Below are 19734 nucleotides of genomic sequence, written 5' to 3'. Positions count from 1 at the left end.
TGACTGGTATCTGGGCACCCAACCTGGACCTGTTAAATACAGATTATATTTGCATGGCATCGGTGTTTTAAAAATGTCCTCCAGGTGATCCTAACAGGCAGCCTTGTCTGACAACCACTGGTACCTAAAGAATGTGGCAAAGTCCTAGGACCATCTTTATGAATTGCTATTGAAGGCTTTGGGGTGGCCATTTCACCCAGAGAAGGGGGTGCCATTTCTCTGCTAACGGGTCTGTCTCGTCTGTGTGCACCCAGACGTACGGGAGCCAGAACTTGAAGCATGTGGGGGTCATCCTGCAGAGGGGCATACTGGTGCTGCTGCTCTGCTGCTTCCCCTGCTGGGCGCTCTTCCTCAACACTGAGACTATCCTGCTGCTCTTCAGGCAGGACCCGGCCGTGTCCAAGTAAGATGGGCCCTTGCTGTGGTGGGATTGCATCTATTTTAGCAGAAAAGTCCCATCCAGTTTCAGCCTCTGGGAATTTCAAAGGCCAGGGACAAGGCCACACACCAGAGAGGGAGTCAGGTGTTCCCTAGCTGCTTTCTGGCAGGCCATAAGGCTTTCCACCCCTGGCACCTAAGATCTGGTCCCCTCCTCATTTGAGTGACTTCAGGGTAGAAAGTTTTGAGAGAAACAAGATTTGCAAACATCTTCCACTTGAGATAGTAGCTTAGTGTTTTTGTTTTTTTTTAAGATTTATTTATTCATGATAGACCGAGAGAGAGAGAGAGAGAGAGAGAGAGAGGCAGAGACACAGGCAGAGGGAGAAGCAGGCTCCATGCAGGGACCCCAACACGGGACTTGATCCCAGGACTCCAGGATCGCACCCTGGGCCAAAGGCAGGCGCTAAACCACTGAGCCACCCAGGGATCCTGCTTATTGTGTTTGTTCGTGGTATTGTGGTTCTTGGTCCTTGTTGACCTTAAAATCACTTGGGTGGTCTTAAAACCCACCCATAACTGGTCCCTCTCCACTCTCAGCATTCTGCTTTAATTGGCCTGGGGTGTGGCATGAGCATCCATGCATTTCAGAGTTCCCCTAGGTGATTCTAATGTGCTGCCAAGTTTGAGGCCTGCTGGTTTCGTTAACACAGACGCTTAAAATCAGTTCTTGTTCCCAGAGCAGTGGCTGTGAATCTAGAGGATGTTTGGCAATATTGGGAGACATTTCTGGTTATCAGAACTAGTATGGGGGCTTTGCCACTGGGAGCAGCCAGAGATACTGTGAAGCATCTTTCAATGCACAGAGCACTATCTGGCTGTAGAGCTGAGTTTGAAAAACCGTGTCCTAGACCTAAAGATTTGGAAGAACCAAGGGAGGTAATCTGGGTTATGAGATGATAAGATCTATGTGTCCTGTCTCACATTTGCTCCAGCACTTTATCCCAATGAATCCAGAAAGAGGCAAGAACAGGCAAGGCAGTGTTAGTTTATCCTCCCTTACCTTCCCTTGAAATGGAGACCCCCTCCCCCCAAAAAAAGAAATGGAGACCCCTGCCACCTTTTTTTTTTCTTTTTATTATATAGGCTTACCCAGGATTATGTCATGGTCTTCATTCCAGCTCTTCCCGTAAGTTTTGAAGGGTTACAAGGTCCCTCTCTTGAGATTCACTGGTAGAAGGCAGCTGAGATACCTGTGAGCTCAGAGCGTTGGGTCAGTCTTCTATGACTCACACATGTGATCATGTGATGTTGGCTCCTTCAAGAAATGTGGCTTTAATTATGCCCACAAGAGACACGAACATCTGTCCCCCTCAAGAAACACCCGTGTCACAAGGCAAGTCTAGGAGGCCACCGTCCTGAACTCCTACAGCTGGAGGGACCTTTGGGATCATCCACAAAAAGAAGTTCAGACTCTTTTTTTGTATGGTGGTAAATTCTTCCCCATCTCAGAACCCCTTAGGGCCTCACTCTGAACTTCTAGTTTTTTTCCTTGCTAAGCATGACCACACAGAGCCTTCCATGTGTTTTCATGGTGGACACAGTAGTGCGTGGTCAATGAACAATTAAAGCTAATTTTATTCAGTTGGACGATGGGCTGCCGTAACAAAATACCACAGATTGGGTGGCTCAAGCAACAGAAATCGATTTTTCTCACACTAGGGGAATCTGGAAAGTCAAACTCAGAATGTGGTAGGGTTGTTATCCTTGGGAGACCTTTCTCTATGGCTTGTAGACGCTCGCCTCCTTGCTGCCTCTCTCTGAGTGTGTGCAGCCCTGGTGTGTCTTGTCTTATAATGATACCAATCCTATTGGATTAGGGCCCACCCTGATGGCCTCATTTTAATTTAATCACCACTTTATTTAAATAACTTACTTTTAAAAAGATTTTATTTACTATGAGAGAGAGCACATGAGCAGGGGGAGGGGCAAGGGAGTAGACTCCCCACTGAGCAGGGAGCCTGATGTGGGGCTCAATCCCAGGAACTCTGAGCTGAAGGCAGATGTTTAACCGACTGAGCCCCCTAGGCCACCCCTTAATCACCTCTTTAAAAACTTTCACCAAATACTAGTCATGTTGAGGGTTAGGGCTTCAACATATGAATTTGGATGGATAAAATTGAGCTCTTAAAAATAGCCATGTACTTTCCTAATTGGCATTGTGGTCTTAATTTATCCTGAAAATTTTTTTAAAGATTCTATTTTTTTATTCATGAGGCACAGAGGCAGAGACATAAGCAAAGGGAGAAGCAGGCTCTCTGTGGGGAGCCCAATGTGGAACTCGATCTCGGGACCCGGGGATCATGCCCTGAGCTGAGGGCAGATGCTCAACCACTCAGCCACTCAGCCACTCAGGTGTCCTTATCCTGAAGCCTTTAAAGTTGAATATTCTTTTGTTATTCTTCCAAGTAGGACAGTTGCCTAGTCTGGAAGAGGCGTGCTTCCCCTAGGGTTTGCTCAGGGACCTCCTTTACAGCCAAGCCCCAGAAGAATCTTTGCCATGCACTCAAGGAAACCGCTCTCTCAGACCCTAGTGTCACTTGGATCACGCTCGTCCATAAAAGAGATGTTTGGAACACTCTGGCCCCAGACAACTTGCCCCCCCACCCCCGCTCCATCCTGAGATGGCATGCCTCTGCAGCTCTATATGGGAGCAGAGGGCAGCCAAGCCGTGGCTCCCAGCTCACTGCTGTGTGGCAAGGCCAAAATGTTAACATTCATCTCTTGTTCTCTTCTAGGCAACTTTTCTTTATGCGTTACAAGCTAAATATTTGCTCAACCAGGTAATGCAGACTCTCCTTTTTCTTTTGAGGGGGTGAAGTGCTCATGGGAGTCGATGCCTTGTGGTGATGGGGCCCTGAAAATACACAGGGTGGAGAAGGTCACCTCCCAGGAGCCACTGAAGTTACATTTCCCCGGGTTGTACGTGTAGGACTTTGGTGTGGACAGGTTTATGAAGTGAAATCAAGGAAAGGATACATTATTATTGGCTCTGGAAAATTCTTATCCTGTTCCCCCTCGGAAATATTGTCATTGGCAGGACAGAGTTAGCACTGTGGTGTTACCTAGCTCCCTGGAAGGAAGGGTGTGTGCCTGTGTGCCCCGCAGAAAGTGCCTGTCAGGCTCCAGGGAGTCAACCTCTGAGCTCAGATGGGTCTGAAAGGCCTGACTCTCCTCCGTGGGGAGTGAAGGCCCACGTTGTGATGATACCTCATGTCAGTTAGAACTCCACATGTGACTTAACAGCAACAGCCAAAAAACCCGAGACAGCTGCCCTGGCTCAGGTATGGAATTAGGTGCTAGAGTTTGTAGAACTATGGACTTTCTTCCAGATGAATCCAGGTAAATGAGGGTTCCGGGCAATGGGTCATGGCCACACAGGCAGGCTCTCCAGGGCACAGGGAGGGAACAAGGGAAGGAGATTTTCCATCATCTATATAGTGTTACTAAGTTTAAGATACTACCCTGTGTGTGGAACATTTTATTTTATTTTATTTTTTTATATTTTCTATTTTTTTAAATTTTTATTTATTTATGATAGAGAGAGAGAGAGGCAGAGACACAGGCAGAGGGAGAAGCAGGCTCCATGCACCGGGAGCCCGAGGTGGGACTCGATCCCGGGTCTCCAGGATCGTGCCCTGGGCCAAAGGCAGGCACCAAATGTGTGGAACATTTTAAATCTTCATCCCTCTCTCTTATCCTCTTAGGGACAAGGAAAGACCTAGAAGGAGGAGCCTGGAGCTCAGAGAGGCCAGGAAGCATGACCTGGGTTTGAGAGAACACATAGCAAACCTGAAGTGTTTTGGTCACCAAGGGGTGGGAACGCGGAGGCCATGATGTAGGTAGAGGGACCCAGCTTAGGACAGAATCAGGGAGATGGGCCAGCCCAGGTTCTGCACGTGCAGGGACCTTGCACTTGTTCTCTGCTGCAGATTTCAATTGGTGGGAAACCAGTGGATGGCCAGGGGGGGAGAGGGGCCTTTTGGAGCTAGTCTAAACAAAAGATGCTGTAGTTCTGTGCCAGGAGAGGATGTCCTATGGGAGCAACAGGAGACACAATGCCAGAGTGGATCCTATAGAATGAAATGACCCAGTGACCGGAGGGATGGGTGGGAGAGTGAGGCATTGCATGTAACCCAGCTTCGTCTTGGGGCCCAGCCCAGTTGTGAATGTGGGGCACAAGGGAAGCAGCTGGTGTGGGGACACCATTACCGCAATTGGAGAGGGTGGGAAGAGCCCTGATGAAATGGGCAGGGTGCTGCCTATACTTTTAGTGGGGGGGGGGGGGGTTTAGAGAAGGTGACCCCATTCAGCTTCTGCTGACTTTCCTCTGCAGGAAGCCATCTCTTGCATATTTTTGGTTTCAATCATGTGTGTGTGCATAGCTCCTGATTTACAGCTCTAACCACCGGTCTTGCCCTGCTGCCTGTGGGAGGCCTGTGAACATTGCACACTTGACCTTCTCATCCCCCAGGCCTGCGTCTCCATTTGCCTCTGTTCCCTGTTAGCAGCCTCGCACATCTCCTCTTTGGGTAACCTGTTCTCACGTGGGTCTCGATCTTTTCCTTTGCTCCCCCAGCCCATCAGTGATAGTCCTGTAGGTCCTGCTTGTCCTCCCTCCATCCCCCTTACCTCATTTCCTCTCTCATTTTTTCTCCTACTTCTTCAATGCCTCAGTAGCTTCTTATGGAGTCTTCCCGCTGCCCGTCCTTACCTGGGCCAACCCCACACTGCTGCTTTTATTTTCTACCTGAAAGGAACGGGTGGTTACCTACCTTTGTGGGGAAAAACAAAGCAGGGTCAAGTGACCCACATAAGCGGTTCGGCCGATATCCTGAGCCCAGGACTACCGAGACCATCAGAGACAAACGCACAGCATGGCAGGTGTGCCAGCCAGAGCATGGCAGAGATTAGAGGAGTGTGGTTCTCACCTGACATAGGGAAGAGTTAGCATAAGACCATGAAGGATGGAGTTCGGGTGCAACAAGCAGGCAGACAAGCCAGGGGAAGGCTTGTTTTGGCATCAGCTCAGGGCAAAGCAGGAAAGGGATCAGTGCCAGGTCTGCCCTGCCACGTGGACCCAAGTCTTCCTTCCTTGGGGAGCTCAGATAGATGCAGATTGCTGTATCCAGAGATCCACGGGAAGCTCTGTCCCCAGGTCAGAAATTGAGGCTGCTTTTGGGGTGTGTGTGTGTGTGTGAGAGAGAGAGAGAAAGTGTCGGCAATCCCCCAGATGAGAGGGAGCTTTTGTTTGTTGATACAACTGCAAACAGCAAGATGTCACATGGTCTGTGATTTCAGAGAGCCGGCTTTCTCAGAGAGTGAAAAATCAGCAGTCGTTCAGAGATGGGGCCGGGGAGACAGTTCGCAGCTGGGAGAAGTAGGAGCACTTCCTGTGAGCGTCACAGCTGGCTTTGTCACGTCTGCACCTCTGTCCCTGATGCTTGATGGTTGAGGATGCCCAGTGGGCAGCTTGGTGCCTCCCCAGCCCGGGTCATTTGTGTCCTCCGCCTGCCGTCTTAGGCTGAGATGCCAGGCGGCCTGGACTGTTCTGCTCTGTACGTCTGAGCAGAGCCAGGTGTGACGGAGTCATCCTCCCACTCCAGCCTCGTGAGGTCATCTTAGATTTTCTGAACTTTCCGTTCGGTCAAGAAAGTGCTGAGCTTTTTCACCCACTGTCCCGTGTGGAAGGGGACTGGTTTATACCCAGTCCCCACCATTCCTTGCACTCTGGGAGGCGAACCACCTGTCTTCCTGCCTCTCCACTGCCTTCTCATCTCCTGCCTGTGTCCCCGTAGCCAGAGCTGCGTGCTTCATGCCTCTGGGAGGAGGAGAGGGTGGGAGGCAGGAAGGTAGGAGCAGTGACATGGACATCCAGGTAGGTCGTCACGGCGGCTTGCCACGCATGCGTGTATGGGGAGAAGGCAGCAGTTCTGCTGCTTGGTCTCCAGCGTGGGCTGTGGTCTCTCCTCGTTTCAGGGAATTGTCCTGCCCCAGATCCTAACCGGAGTAGCAGCCAACCTTGTCAATGCCGTCATCAACTATCTGTTTATTTATCAGCTGTATCTTGGGGTGATGTGAGTCCAGCTGATTCTTGGGATGGGGGAAGGAATGACCTGCATGTGGCTTTTCCAGAGAGGGATGGGAGGGATGGGGGGGGGAGACCTAGACCTGGTCAGGCATCCATATGTGGTCCTCTCCCTGGGCCACACTGGAATATACTGTCTGGGGTGGAGAGTGAGGCTGCTCCGGGAAGAAGATGTGTTTAGGGCTTCTGTAGGTTCCCAGCAGGATGGAAGACAGGGGGTCCTCCCCTCACTGGGACCGTTCTTCCCAGGGGGTCAGCGCTGGCAAATATGATTTCCCAGTTCACCCTGGCACTGGTCCTCTTCCATTACATCATTTCGGGGAAACTGCATGAAGCTACATGGGGAGGTAAAGACTGCCATTTGTCTTCCATGTTGGACATGGGTTTTGTGTTGGGTTGACGTCTAACCCTAACCCAACCACTCATGGTGTTAATACTTCTGTGTCCCCACTGCAGGGTGGTCCCTTGAGTGTCTACAGGACTGGGCCTCCTTTTTCAACCTGGCCATCCCCAGCATGCTCATGCTGTGCATGGAGTGGTGGGCCTACGAGATTGGGAGCTTACTGAGTGGTCAGTGTGGGGACAGGTGGTGATGGCTGGTGTGAACATGGGCCCCTTCCAGGAACATAGTGTCAACTCCCTCTCTCTACCAGGTATCCTCGGCATGGTGGAGCTGGGAGCCCAGTCTGTCGTGTATGAACTGACTGTCATTTTATACATGGTGAGTGAGTGGGAGCCAGTCATGGGGAGGTGCTAGGTGTTCCCCTTGAAAAAAAGAGTCCCAGGAATGAGCATAGGCATTTATCACATGAGTAGGGTTTTTTTTTTTTTTTGTAAAGATTTTATTTATTTATTCATGAGACACACAGAGACAGGAAGAGACATAGGTAGATGGAGAAGCAGGCTCCTCATGGGAGCCCAATGTGGGACTTGATCCCCAGACCGGGATCATGCCCTGAGCCGAAGGCAGATGCTCAACTGCTGAGCCACCCAGGCATCCCATGTGAGTAGTTTTTAAAATGATTTGTGAAAATAAAATTTCATCCCAGAACCAGGGAGGGTCCATTTGGAATGATGGGGTCTTGCCTGTGAGCTGAGGGGAGTTGGGAAGAATGAATTGTTCAGCACTGGTCATACGCGTCCTAGCACGATTCAGATCTTAATGATTGGCTTTGATTGCCACACTGGCCAAACATGAAGAAGCTTTTCCAGTTGTCAAACACAAAGGCCTTGGGGACAGGTGGGGGCACAAAGGGTGATGGCCGTGGGCGCATGGCAAGAGGAGCCTAGCTCCTCATGTCTCCCCAAGTTCTATTCCTGCCAGGGTCTGATGGTTCTTAAGCTCAATGTGATCACTCCTAGGTTAGACCCCAAAGACAGGGAAGCAGGGTCTCTAGCAGATACTTGTATCCAAGCCCACAGCAGCGTTATTCATGATAGCCAAAAGGTGAAAGAACTCAAGTGACCATCAACAGATGGAAAAGCAGCTGGTGGTCTCTGTGTACAACGGAATATTATCTAGCCTTGGAAAAGAAGCAGATTTTGATGTGCTAGAGAAGAATCCCAGTTGTTAGAGGCTTTCCTTTAACTTTGTTTCATTGAAAGCAGCAACTGGAAATTCTGAAGGGCTTTCATCTCTAGCAAGTGCCACTTCAGAAAGGGAAAATTGTAAGCCGAAGGGGGCGGAAGCTGGCATATGTGCTTTGTCATGGTTTGTGGTATTAATGCTTAGAATCCCCCTGCCCTGCCTTGAGGTTGGTTATATTAAAAATTTATATAAAACCTGTCTTTCCTATTTTTTAAAAGATTCATTTTAGAGAACGTGGGGTTGGGGGTGGTGGTGTGAGGGGTGGGGGAGAGGGAGAGAGAATCTCAAGCAGACTCCATGCTGAGCATGGGGCTCAATCTCAAGACCTCAAGATCAGACCAGATCCAAAACTAAGAGTCAGATGCTGAACTGTGCCGCCCAGGCACCCCCATATTTCCTTTTTTTTTTTTTTTTAATTTTTTTTTTTAATTTATTATTTATGATAGTCAGAGAGAGAGAGAGAGAGAGACAGAGACACAGGCAGAGGGAGAAGCAGGCTCCATGCACCGGGAGCCCGACGTGGGATTCGATCCCGGGTCTCCAGGATCGCGCCCTGGGCCAAAGGCAGGTGCCAAACCGCTGCGCCACCCAGGGATCCCCTCCTTTTTTTTTTTTAAGAATCATTCTCTTGAGGATCTATGCTTTTTGTTTTTGCTTTCATTCTGTTCTCAGAATTTTTAAACCTATATTTGTCACTTCAACACTTGATATTTTATATCCTTTTTAAATTCCAGTAAGTTCAGTAACTATATCTAAATCAAAACGCTTACCAGTTGTATCACTGCGCACATAATTTTTCAGTCTCTTGCAGAATATTTATTTTCTAATGTTTCAAAATTATGAACACCACTTCAGAGATGCTTGAGGACAGAGTATCTTTATATACTTGTTTCTTTCTTTCTTTTTTAAGATTCTATTTATTTATTCATGAGAGAGACAGAGAGAGGCAGAGACACAGGCAGAGGGAGAAGCATGCTTCCTGAGGGGAGCCTGATGCGGGACTCAATCCCAGGACCCCAGGATCACGTCCTGGGTTAAAGGCAGATGCTCAACCATTGAGCCACTCAGGCATTCATCCCTACTTGATTGTTTCTTTAGGATAAATTCCTAAAAGGGAAATTTAATTACAGTTATTAAGCCTTTGTTTTTTAAAGATTTTATTTAGTTATTTGAGAGAGAAAGAGCACAAGCAGGGGGAGAGGGAGAGGGAGAAGCAGACGAGTCTGATCCCAGGACCCTGGGATCATGACCCGAGCCAAAGTCAGATACTTAGCCAGCTGAGCCACCTAGATGCCCTCAGTTTTAAGTCTTTTGCATATATTGATATATGCTTTCCAATAGGCTTATGAGAACTTACATTTGTATTTTTTTTAATCAAAGGAGGGATTTATACCCTTTACTTCTCTTCCTCAGCTGTTTATATTTTGCCCCATTCCCTTGTGCTATCGATTAATTGATGTATCCATCTATTACCTCTATAATCTCTATTCAAATATTATCTGTTCTGATAATGTCCTTTAAAACGATTTTTCTCCTAGAACTAAAGTGTTATGCAGCTTCTTTGTTTTTTTTAAAGATTTAATTATTTGAGAGAGAATGTGTGTAAGCAAGGGGAGGGGCAGAGGAAGAGAACCTCCAGCAAACTCATTGCTGGGTGCAGAGCCGACAGTGGTAGGGGGATGGGCTGGGTCCCCACCCCCATCCCATGACCTGAGCTAAAACTAAGATTCTGAGGCTCCACCAGCTGAGCCACCCATGCGCTCCTAACGTGTTATGCTTCTTTAGTGCCCTTTAATCTGGAACATATCCCCAGCCATTGTCTTTCTTGACCTTGACGTTTTTGAAGTACAGGGGCCACTTTACACAGACTTCCCTCGAGTTGTCATAGCTGACACTTCCTTGTGAGTAGTTTGAATCTGCATGCATTTTTTGCAGGAATACTACAGATGGGTCCCTGGGTGCTTCTGGCAGGTTCAGTCAGGAGGCAGGTGATACAGATTTGTTCCACAACTGGTGATATTAACTGATTTCTTGGTTGAGGTGGTGCCTCCTGGGTTTCTCCATCACTGAGTTACTCTCTTTAAAGCCCTTTGTAACTGATAAATAATTGGTGGGGGAGCTGTTGGCTCCCACTGGTGAGTTTCCAGGCAGGGACTCAGTCTTGTAGGTCTCAGATCGGTGAGATTTCTGTAGTCCTGCCCATAAGGCAAAATTCATGTTTCAAAGGGTGATGACTTTTTTTTTTTAATTAATACTAATTTCTCAAGTGGTAAATTTATAGCTACTAGTAATGACTGATTTCTATTGAATAATTACTACACATGAGGCATTGTTCTCAGCAGCTAGCATATATGGACTCATCAAATCCCCACTGTAACCCTAGGAGGTAGGCTCTGTTACAAGATCCTATTCACTGACAAAATAACTGTGGGCAAGAGAGGGTGAGTAATTTGCTCAGGGTCATACAGCTGATAAGTGGCTTAGCCAGGACTTGAACCCAGGCGGTATAGCTTCAAAATTCCCATTCCTAACCACAATGCCATTTTGCCTTTCTGGATCTGCTTTAGCACCATGTTTCTAATCCTGCCCCTCCTTGCCCCCCCCCCCCCACCATGAGCTAGCCTGCTATCAGCCTGATATACATCTTTCTGTTCTTAAGTTCCTTTAGCCCAACATTTTGGGGAAGGAGCGGGGAGGCCAGCGTTTTAGGATCTTTTTTTTTTTTTTTGTAAGATTTTATTTATTTATTAATGAAAGACACAGAGGCAAAAACATAGGCAGAGGGGGAAGCAGGCTCCTTGCAGGGAGCCTAATGGCAGGACTCTATCCCAGGACCCGGGATCATGATTTGAGCCAAAGGCAGATGCTCAACCACTGAGCCACCCAGGTGCTCCTAGGATTCTGACTTTTAAACTTGATCCATTGATGGTCTTTCAGAACAGATTTAGCTTGGACTCCTGGCAGTCCATTCATCCTCACATATGCTGAAGGAAGAATGTGGTCATACAGGACCCTCCCATTTCAGAAGCCATGCACAAAAGCCCAGTGAGTAATGCAGTCTCACATTAGCCTTGGGGGCACCCAGCTCAACAGAAGGAATATTGCAGATTAGCAATTGCGGATTAGCAATTAGAATTTGTAGTGCTGAGTTTTACCAAGGTGTGCTGCAGGATCTGCTAGGTTGAGCCAAGAGGCAGGGCTGCTTCTCGGCTTCTGCTCTTTCTTTCCTTTTCATTATTGTATGCTTCTTTTTTCATTATTTTTTCTCTTTTCATTTTAGATACCTTCAGGTTTCAGCATGGCTGCCAGCGTCCGAGTAGGGAATGCACTGGGTGCTGGAAACATTGAGCAGGCCAAGAAGTCCTCAGCTGTCGCCCTGCTGGTCACAGGTGTGCTTAGACTCTCCAGTCTGTGACTCACCTGAGTGGTCTTGGCACGGGAAGCCCGGCTTCCCGTCCCCTCCTTTCTCACTGTGCTGTCTCTCTGCCATTTTTACCTCTAGGATTCTTTGCTGTAACCTTTTGCGTCGTGATGTTAGGCTGTAAGGATCTCGTGGGGTTCATTTTCACTACCGACCGGTGAGTGCAGAGATTTTCTTGAAATGTGAAGTCTACGGTAATGAAATGGTTAGGTAGGTGATTTCTCGCTGGGCTTCCTGGGAGTGCTGCACTGTGGAGGGTCACCAAGCCATTTGCAAGATTAGAGAAACCCACTGATGTTACCTGGGAAGAACTGATTAGCTATAGGAGGCAATTTATCATCTAGAATGCCAGTGTATTGGGCACAGGGAGTAATATATGCTACTAGTGATCAGGATATACGTGTATCTTAAGGAAACCCTTTTTGGGTACCATTAATTACATTTCCAGTTAATGACTTTGTTTCCAATGACAAGAATTATTTAGTATCTCAGAATCTGCCTAAGTGCCTGGCATGTACAAGTTGTGTAATACACTCATCAATTCAAATTGAAGTTAAGCTCTCCCTAATGAGTCATCTCAAAAATTCACATTATCAGGCTGATTACTGAGAAGAACTCTCGTAAGGGATGGGTCCGGTCCGCTCTGTGGTTTGTGGGTTTGGATTGATTGGTTTCTTTGGTTTTTTTTTTTTTAAATATTTTATTTATTTTTTCATAAGAGACACAGAGAGAGGTGCAGAGACACAGGCAGAGGGAGAAGCAGGCTCCCTGTAGGGAGCTTGATGTGGGACTTGACCCCAGGACTCCAGGATCATGACATGAGCCAAAGGCAAACCTCAACCGCTGAGCTACCCAGGTTCCCTGGATTGGTTGCTTTCATCAGTGAGGATGGCTGGTGTGTTTTGGCTATGTGCATATATTGCAAGGATACCTCTGATTTAGGATTCTTTTATCAACAATTATAAAATGTAAAATTAACTTTTCCTTCATGGATTTAAAAAGCAAGTGGTGGACAGAACTGCCTCACAGTCCACTCTTTAGGTATTTGTCTTTTGACCTTTTCTTTTGTTTAAAGGTGTACATATTTATTTGAGAGAGAGAATGAGTGGGAGGGGCAGAGAGAGAGGGAGAGAGAATCTCTAGCACTCTGTATTTAGCACTGAGCCCAACACAGGGCTCGATCTCACAACCTTGACATCACAACCTGAACCGAAACCAAGACTCTGATGCTCAACCAGCTGAGCCACCTAGGCACCCCTGTCTTTTGACTTCTGGTGTTGGATTGTCCTCTTTCAGCCTCAGCCATTTCACTGTGGGGAAATATAATGTCTAAGTGTTTCTCACTTCAGAGTGAGTGGAAAGGCAGCCAGAAATCATTCTGGTTTTCTTGCAAAGGAATCAGAATTAACATCATCAGGCCTGTATCCTGTGCTGATAGTTTTAGTAGGAACATGGCAGGTGTTTGATCTTGAGTCTGTCTCCTTCCAGAAACCATGCAAGGCAGGCAAACGCTTGGAAAAACAAAAGGCCCACAAACCATATCTTTGATGATATTAGGGGGACAGAATACTCACAATATCAAATTATTTATAAGCTGGTCGGGATCAGCTAAAACTGGTAGAATTGGTGATATAAATTCTAACAACACACAGACACCTAACCTAATCAAAGAGGAAAAAGGGGAGAGAGCTCCTCAATGCAAAGTAAGAGGAGGGGAATTATTTGAAAAAGAAACATTTTTTTTTAAACCATGAGAGACTAGTTTGCATGACTTGTGAGTAAAGTATTATTATTATTATTATTTTAATAAAAATGTTAAAATATTTTATTCATTTATTCATGAGAGACACACAGAGAGAGAGAGAGAGAGAGAGAGAGGCAGACACACAGGCTCCATGCAGGGAGCCTGATGCGGGACTCAATCCAGGGACTCCAGGATCACTCCCTGAGCCAAAGGCAGGCACTCAACCGCTGAGCCACCCAGGTGTCCCTTGTGAGTAAATTAAAAAAAAATCTGGAAGGAATAAAAAATCTTCTAGGAAAATAATGTACCAAAATGTACCTTGGAAAACAATTTCCTTAGAAGAAATAAAAATGTATTTTAAAATCTCAAAAAGCACTAATCCCTGGGGGCTCCAAAGGAGAATTTTATAAAACCTTGAAAATATAATTCAGTGTTGTCAAACTGTTGCAGAGACCAGAAAAAAGAAAATACAACATTAGTACCGAAATCTGACAGTTTTTACCATAAAAAAGTTGCAGAACAATCTCACTTATTAATACCAATCTTAAAATCCAAAATAAGGTATTAGTGGACAGAATTCAGCAGCATATAGAAGATAACACCTTTTGATAGAATATAAAAGTGAAGATAATATATTAGGTGGAAAAGTCAAGTTGCGGAACATCATGTAGAGAATGCTAGAACATGAAATGACAGAAACTAGAAGAAGAAAAGAGAATGCATTTGTATCTGCCCTGGACAAGTACGGACAGTACTAATGGTTGATGCCTTATCTGGGGGAGGTGGTAATGGGTGGGCTGGGAACAGAGAGGAAGTCATATTTTTCTTGTTATCTTTTTCATGTTGTTGGATTTCTGTTAACCATTGCATATGTTACCTATTCAAAAAATAAAATTGAATTTGAAGAACTGTGGTTCTGTCTTTTTTTTTTTTTTTGGAGAGGGGAGGGGACAGATCATCTTGTTCAGTGCTGGACTTATTGTTCTTTTAATTCACTCAACAAATACTTATTGCCAGACAATATTCTGGGTTTCATTTGTTAATCACTCAGGAGTATTATGGAATTTTTATTATTTTTTTTTTTTAATTTTTGCCTCACTGGGTTAGTGGCAGCATTTTCTCATTTCTCTTCAAGTGTAGGCGTCATAATCGAAGTCTCTAGCTGTAGAGGTTAGGGACTATTTTTAGGCACCAAGGAGAATTCTGTAAACTGTTATCTATGGCCTTTGTAATTTGCCCACCTTGCTTCCACAGAGAACCTTGACCACTCCGCTGTGCATGCTTCATCCAGACACACAGAGAGATGTGTGGAATCATGTTAAAAGAAGGATGGTGTTATAATCCAAGTTTTATTTTTTTTATGGGGGCAGTGGAGCACCTAATCATTTGATTTAACTATCTCCATCGACCAAATGGACTGAATATTTCTTCTGAAAGTCATGAGATGCATTGTAGGGTTGGTTTTCCCTATGGGCCAAGCAACGGGAGGATTATCCCCAAATTGGGCTTGTTGGCTGGAATGCATGAGCCAAATGCCATCCCCTGCATCAGAGTCTGCTTTTTCCCACATGTCTGTTTCCTGATCACTATGTGTTTTCTTTTCCTAACAGAGAAATCATTGTTCTAGTGGCTCAGGTGATTCCAATCTCTGCTGTTTCCCATCTGTTTGAAAGTCTTGCTGTAAGTATGGTGGAATTATTCCCTTCAAGCACCTTTATGATCTGTGTATTTCTTCTGATGGTGGTAAATTAAAAGAGAAAAAAGCAATTGGGGTGGGGCAGGTAGGTGATGCTGAATATTTTTAGCATATTTGCTTGACAAGAATACACTGGCACATGATGTGATGATGGTCTTTAAGTCTGAGTCCCCTGGGATGGGGAGTGCTCAGGGATGAGAATCTTTGAGAAGCCTCAGCAGTGTTCTCACTGATAAATGTTATCTACCTACAGTGCACAAGTGGTGGCATTCTGCGGGGAACTGGCAACCAGAAGGTTGGGGCCATTGTCAATGCCATTGGGTATTATGTGATTGGTCTCCCTGTTGGGATTTCGCTGATGTTTGCAACCAAACTGGGAGTGATTGGTAAGTATTACCCAGGGGCAGGCACATCTGTTTTACTCCTGGGCCCCAGAAATGACTGTTGGCACCTGCAGGCTTCTTTTGGTGACTTGGCTCTGAAACTTTGGAACTTGTGCACATTCATTATGTACTTGCCTGTCAGAAAGAGCAGGGAGTGGGCAGGATGTAACCAGGGCCCAAGGGTCTAGGTTCATGCCTCTTTTTACCCTGCCAAGCCCTCTTCTACACTGACCTACTCAAGCAGAGCAGGATGACCTTTCTACTCCTCTCCCTGCCTTGTGTCATCAAGTTGTCACTTCTTCACAGTTGGTGACAGCAGGGGTGTAGTTCTGTCCATTGGGGACAGCCCTTTGATGGTGAGACCCTGAGAGTGAGGCTTTAGGACTAGTTGAGGCCATTACAAACTGGCCATACTGGAGTATTCAGGGAGAGTCAGAAGAAGCCCTGGGTCAACCTTGGTGTGATCCTTCAGAACTCTGACAGCATACGTAGAATTCTGGCTGTATACATCCTAGAGCATCCACGCCCTGTGGCTGAGCCCACACAGCACCTAGAGCTGTGCTCTTGACATCACCTTCATTGCCATTCTGTACCCTCTACTTCCCTCCTGCTATGACCTTTTAAGCCATGTGTCTTGCAGGTCTCCCCACAAGGGTATGGGTGTGATGTGTATAAACATCACAGAAGGAAGGCACAGGGGTACTGGGGGAGACCCTTTATCACCTTACCACCTTTGGAAGAAAGAACTCAATCCACAGGATCTGGAATTAACAGAGATAATCTTTCAAAGAAAAAGTACGGAAACAAATGACTCCCCAGTTTTGGTTTCTAAAATAATAATTTGGAATACATGGGCAGTTCATAAATGATTATCTTAAAACCTAAATACATTATCTTTGGGTGAAGTAGTGATGGACTTGAGTGTGGCTCATTTTTATCCATCAGTACTTGGCAGGCTCGGAGTGGTGAGAAGTCATCTGATACCTAGAGTGAACTTCCCATCCCATTAGGCTGCATGTTGTTCTCAAGTTCAATAATATTTTATGAAAAATATTGGAGATGTTCAAAGGATGGAGTTGCCAATGCAAAGTTCACTGGACTTTCATCAATCATGTGCAGAAAATTACTTAGCTGAGTCTCTGGCATTACTCATATTTTGGATTTGCCATTGGCATAGCTAAGAAAAATATTGGAGGAATCCACTTAAAAATACGGATCTGTCTGTGGTCCCAGTGCTGTATGAGGCCCGGCCCACTTGTTCATTTGACAAAAGCAAACCTGATTTGTACAAAGTAGAGGGAGTTAAAAATCAAAAGAAGTAAAAAAAAAAAAAAAAGAATCAAAAGAAGTGCTGTGGAGATGCCACGCCTGGGTAGTTCAGTCAGTTAAGTGTCTGCCTTTAGCTCAGGTCATGATCCCAGGGTCCTGGGATTGAGCCCCTGCTCAGTGGGGAGCCTGCTTCTCCCTCTCCCTTTGTCCCTCGCCCCCAGTCATGCTCTCTCTCTTAAATAAAGTTTTTAAAAAATGCTCTGATACAAACTTCTAGTTATAAAGTAAGTCCTGGGAGTATAATGTGCAGCACAGTGGTTATAGTTAATAATACTATATCACATGTTTGAAGGTTACTAAGGGAGTAGATCTTAAAAGTCTTCATCCTCAGAAAAAGAACTTTGTAAGTCTGTGGTGAAAGATAGCAAGATTTACTGTGATCATTTTATAGAATATACAAATATTGAATCATGATGTTGCACACTTGAAACTAGTGTATCACTTGTATCTCAGTTTTAGTTTATTATTTAAATATTTTATTTATTTATTAACGAGAGACAGAGAGAGAGAGAGAGAGAGAGAGAGGCAGAGACACAGGCAGAGGGAGAAGCAGGCTCCCTGCAGGGAGCCCGATGTGGGACTCAATCCCTGGACCTGGGATCACGACCTGAGCCTAAGGCAGGGGCTCAACTGCTGAGCCACCCAGGCATGCCTTATATCTCAATTTTTAAAATGTTGGAAACTCTGAGTCGATGAGGGTTCTGTGAGAACATTGTAGTTAATCCCTGCCACCCACCTCTCCCAGAAAAAAAGGTGCATAATACTAACGGGTTTTTAATATTGTGGCACCATTGGCAGGGGATGCAGTATACCTACCCAGGGTGCTCAGAGGAGCATCAGTATGCTACAGGCTCTCATGGGCAGCTCCAGCAAATCATAAATTCCCTGGGAGGCTTTTTCAAATACATTCCTAGGTCTTGCCTACGAGATTTTCCTACTCCTACTGTTTTGGGGTTCCTAGGTTGAGTTGGACAGAAATCTTTTAAATGGTGTCGTGAAATTGCTGGAAATCTAAAAATTACACCTGGGGATAGCTGGTTATTTTCTGTTTAGGGTGGTTAGGGTAAGCTTGTAGTTTCTATGGATTGGGAACACTGGATTTGAGAGAGAAAGCCTCCATTTATGTAAATGGAGGCTTTCTCTCTCAAATTCAGAAAGCCTCCATATATTTATATATATATAATGAATAATATATATATAAATATATATAAAATATATATTTATATTTGTGTACATATATATACACACATATATACAAATGTATATATACGTATACGTATACATTTATGTATATATACAAATACATATATTTGCTTTTGTTTTTCATGGAAATGGCAGTGGCCATTAACTTTACTCATCTAAATGTTGGGCTCATCTCTCTGGAAACATGTGATGGGGGCGAATGGTATCAAGAAGCAGATCTATAAACTTTGCACCAAATCTGTCTACCTGCATCTTAAAGCACAAGTCTGGTCTAGCTACGTTGCCCTTGCCCAGATCTAGATGAGTTGTGAAAATGAACAAAACCCAGCCAAATTGGAAAAGCAAAGGCCATTTATTTTGAGCCTGCTCCAACAAGGGATGTGGCCCCCCCATCGCTGGAGTTTTGGCAGAGACCCGGGGCAGGCAGAAGAGTAGGAGAACTTTGTGGTGGGGACAAGGGAAGAGTTTTGAGCACCCTGGAGGACACTGGTGGCCTAGGAAAGAGGTGGGCTAACTAGAAATCAGGCATCTTGTGTGATTGGTCAGGGGTGGAGGTTTGGTTTTCTCTGCTTGGCCCTAAGTTGGAAGCAGGGACAAAAATTAAGGAAGCTGTTTGTCGTTGATCATGTCCTGCCCATTCTGGTTCAACTGTTACAGAAGTTATTATTGAGGTCCCTGGAGTATCCCTAGAGATAGTCTGGCTTCTGGCAAGTCTGATGTGTAGCAGGCTGGCTTTTGGGTTGTTTATCATAGGTAGGGGGTTTCCTGGGTATGTTGCTGCAGGCAGTGAGTCATAGTTCTATTTTCACATATGGTGTGACCATTGTTTCTCTATTCAGTGTCTCAGTCTCTTTTTCAGGGAAAACTAGAGACTCAGGGAATTCAGGGAAAACTAGAGGGGCCAGATCTTCACCACTTGGGATTATAAAATCGTCTTCATAGTCAATCATATTGCAAGATCTCCTTGAGTTTCTTGATGTTGGCCGTTATGGCGGTCATCGCTGGGAAAGCGGCTGTGCAGAAACATTTCAAGAGTTGGGGTAGCATGTAACCAACCAGCACCATACCTCCTGATAGAATCCCTTCCCACAAAGTTCAGGAGCAGTTTTTCTCTGCTGTCTTTTCCACTAGATAAAATCTCCTGGCTAAAGATTGTGAAGAAGCTGTTTACGAAAATGTTGTGGGAAGGCAGCCTTAAGCTACTAGTGGTCGGACCCTGGTGACCTTTTGCACACTGGTCAGTCCAGTAATGGGGGTGAAATCCCTAGACACAGCCTTTCAAGTTCCTAGCTCATAGGGTATAACCAATGTATCCCCAAGGGAGCCAACTGTATGTTGTATCCAGTGTGCACAAAGACTGTAGGGAGTACCTTTGGCCAAGGGAGCACCTTTCTACTTTTCCAGAAGATTGTGGGTGATGAGGACAGTATAGTATAGTTTTTGAGTAAGCGGTAGTATTCTACAGGGTTCTTTTATATGGTTCCCATAAAGCGTGGGTCTCAGTCACTTGATGTAAAATTTAGGATGTCTCAGGTTGGAAATGTAAAATCAAGCAGCTTTTTAGGGATGGTAAGGGCTGTAGTTTTTCAGCAAGGAAATGCTTCAGTCTATCTGGAAACTAGGTATAGTATTCTGAAACGTATTTAAATCTCATGAAAGATGCCAGTGGCAGAAAATGCATCTGAAGGTGTTCAAAAGGCCCTTGAGGCCTGACTCCTGGCCATGTCAGCCATCATGGTCTCTCAAGGGTTATTTTGCTGACAGGTGACACATGACCTGAAAACAACCTCAGCTCTCTTTTTAAAAGTTTTCCCACCAAGGGATGCTGGGGTGGTTCAGTGGTT

At 45.6% G+C, this 19734-nt stretch overlaps 1 protein-coding gene across 4 annotated transcripts in view; it reads left to right on the top strand.

The window, feature by feature from the left end:
* The window catches only part of LOC121500269 (multidrug and toxin extrusion protein 1-like), a 37319-nt gene that overhangs the window by 9639 nt on the left and 7946 nt on the right, over nt 1–19734 (top strand). For all 4 annotated transcript variants that reach the window (XM_041771845.1, XM_041771844.1, XM_041771842.1 and 1 more), the window contains 11 exons: nt 255–403; nt 1525–1567; nt 3177–3221; nt 6418–6515; nt 6776–6873; nt 6983–7096; nt 7180–7247; nt 11395–11503; nt 11617–11692; nt 14890–14959; nt 15229–15361. In XM_041771845.1, coding sequence (XP_041627779.1) covers nt 255–403; nt 1525–1567; nt 3177–3221; nt 6418–6515; nt 6776–6873; nt 6983–7096; nt 7180–7247; nt 11395–11503; nt 11617–11692; nt 14890–14959; nt 15229–15361 — 1003 coding nt within the window. The remainder of the gene's footprint in view (nt 1–254; nt 404–1524; nt 1568–3176; nt 3222–6417; nt 6516–6775; nt 6874–6982; nt 7097–7179; nt 7248–11394; nt 11504–11616; nt 11693–14889; nt 14960–15228; nt 15362–19734) is intronic.

This window comes from Vulpes lagopus, chromosome 10 (assembly GCF_018345385.1).
Source record: "Vulpes lagopus strain Blue_001 chromosome 10, ASM1834538v1, whole genome shotgun sequence".
In the NCBI taxonomy this organism is placed as follows: Eukaryota; Metazoa; Chordata; class Mammalia; order Carnivora; family Canidae; genus Vulpes; species Vulpes lagopus.
The sequence above is the reverse complement of the archived record's forward strand: the minus strand, read 5'-3'. Positions and strand labels throughout refer to the sequence as shown.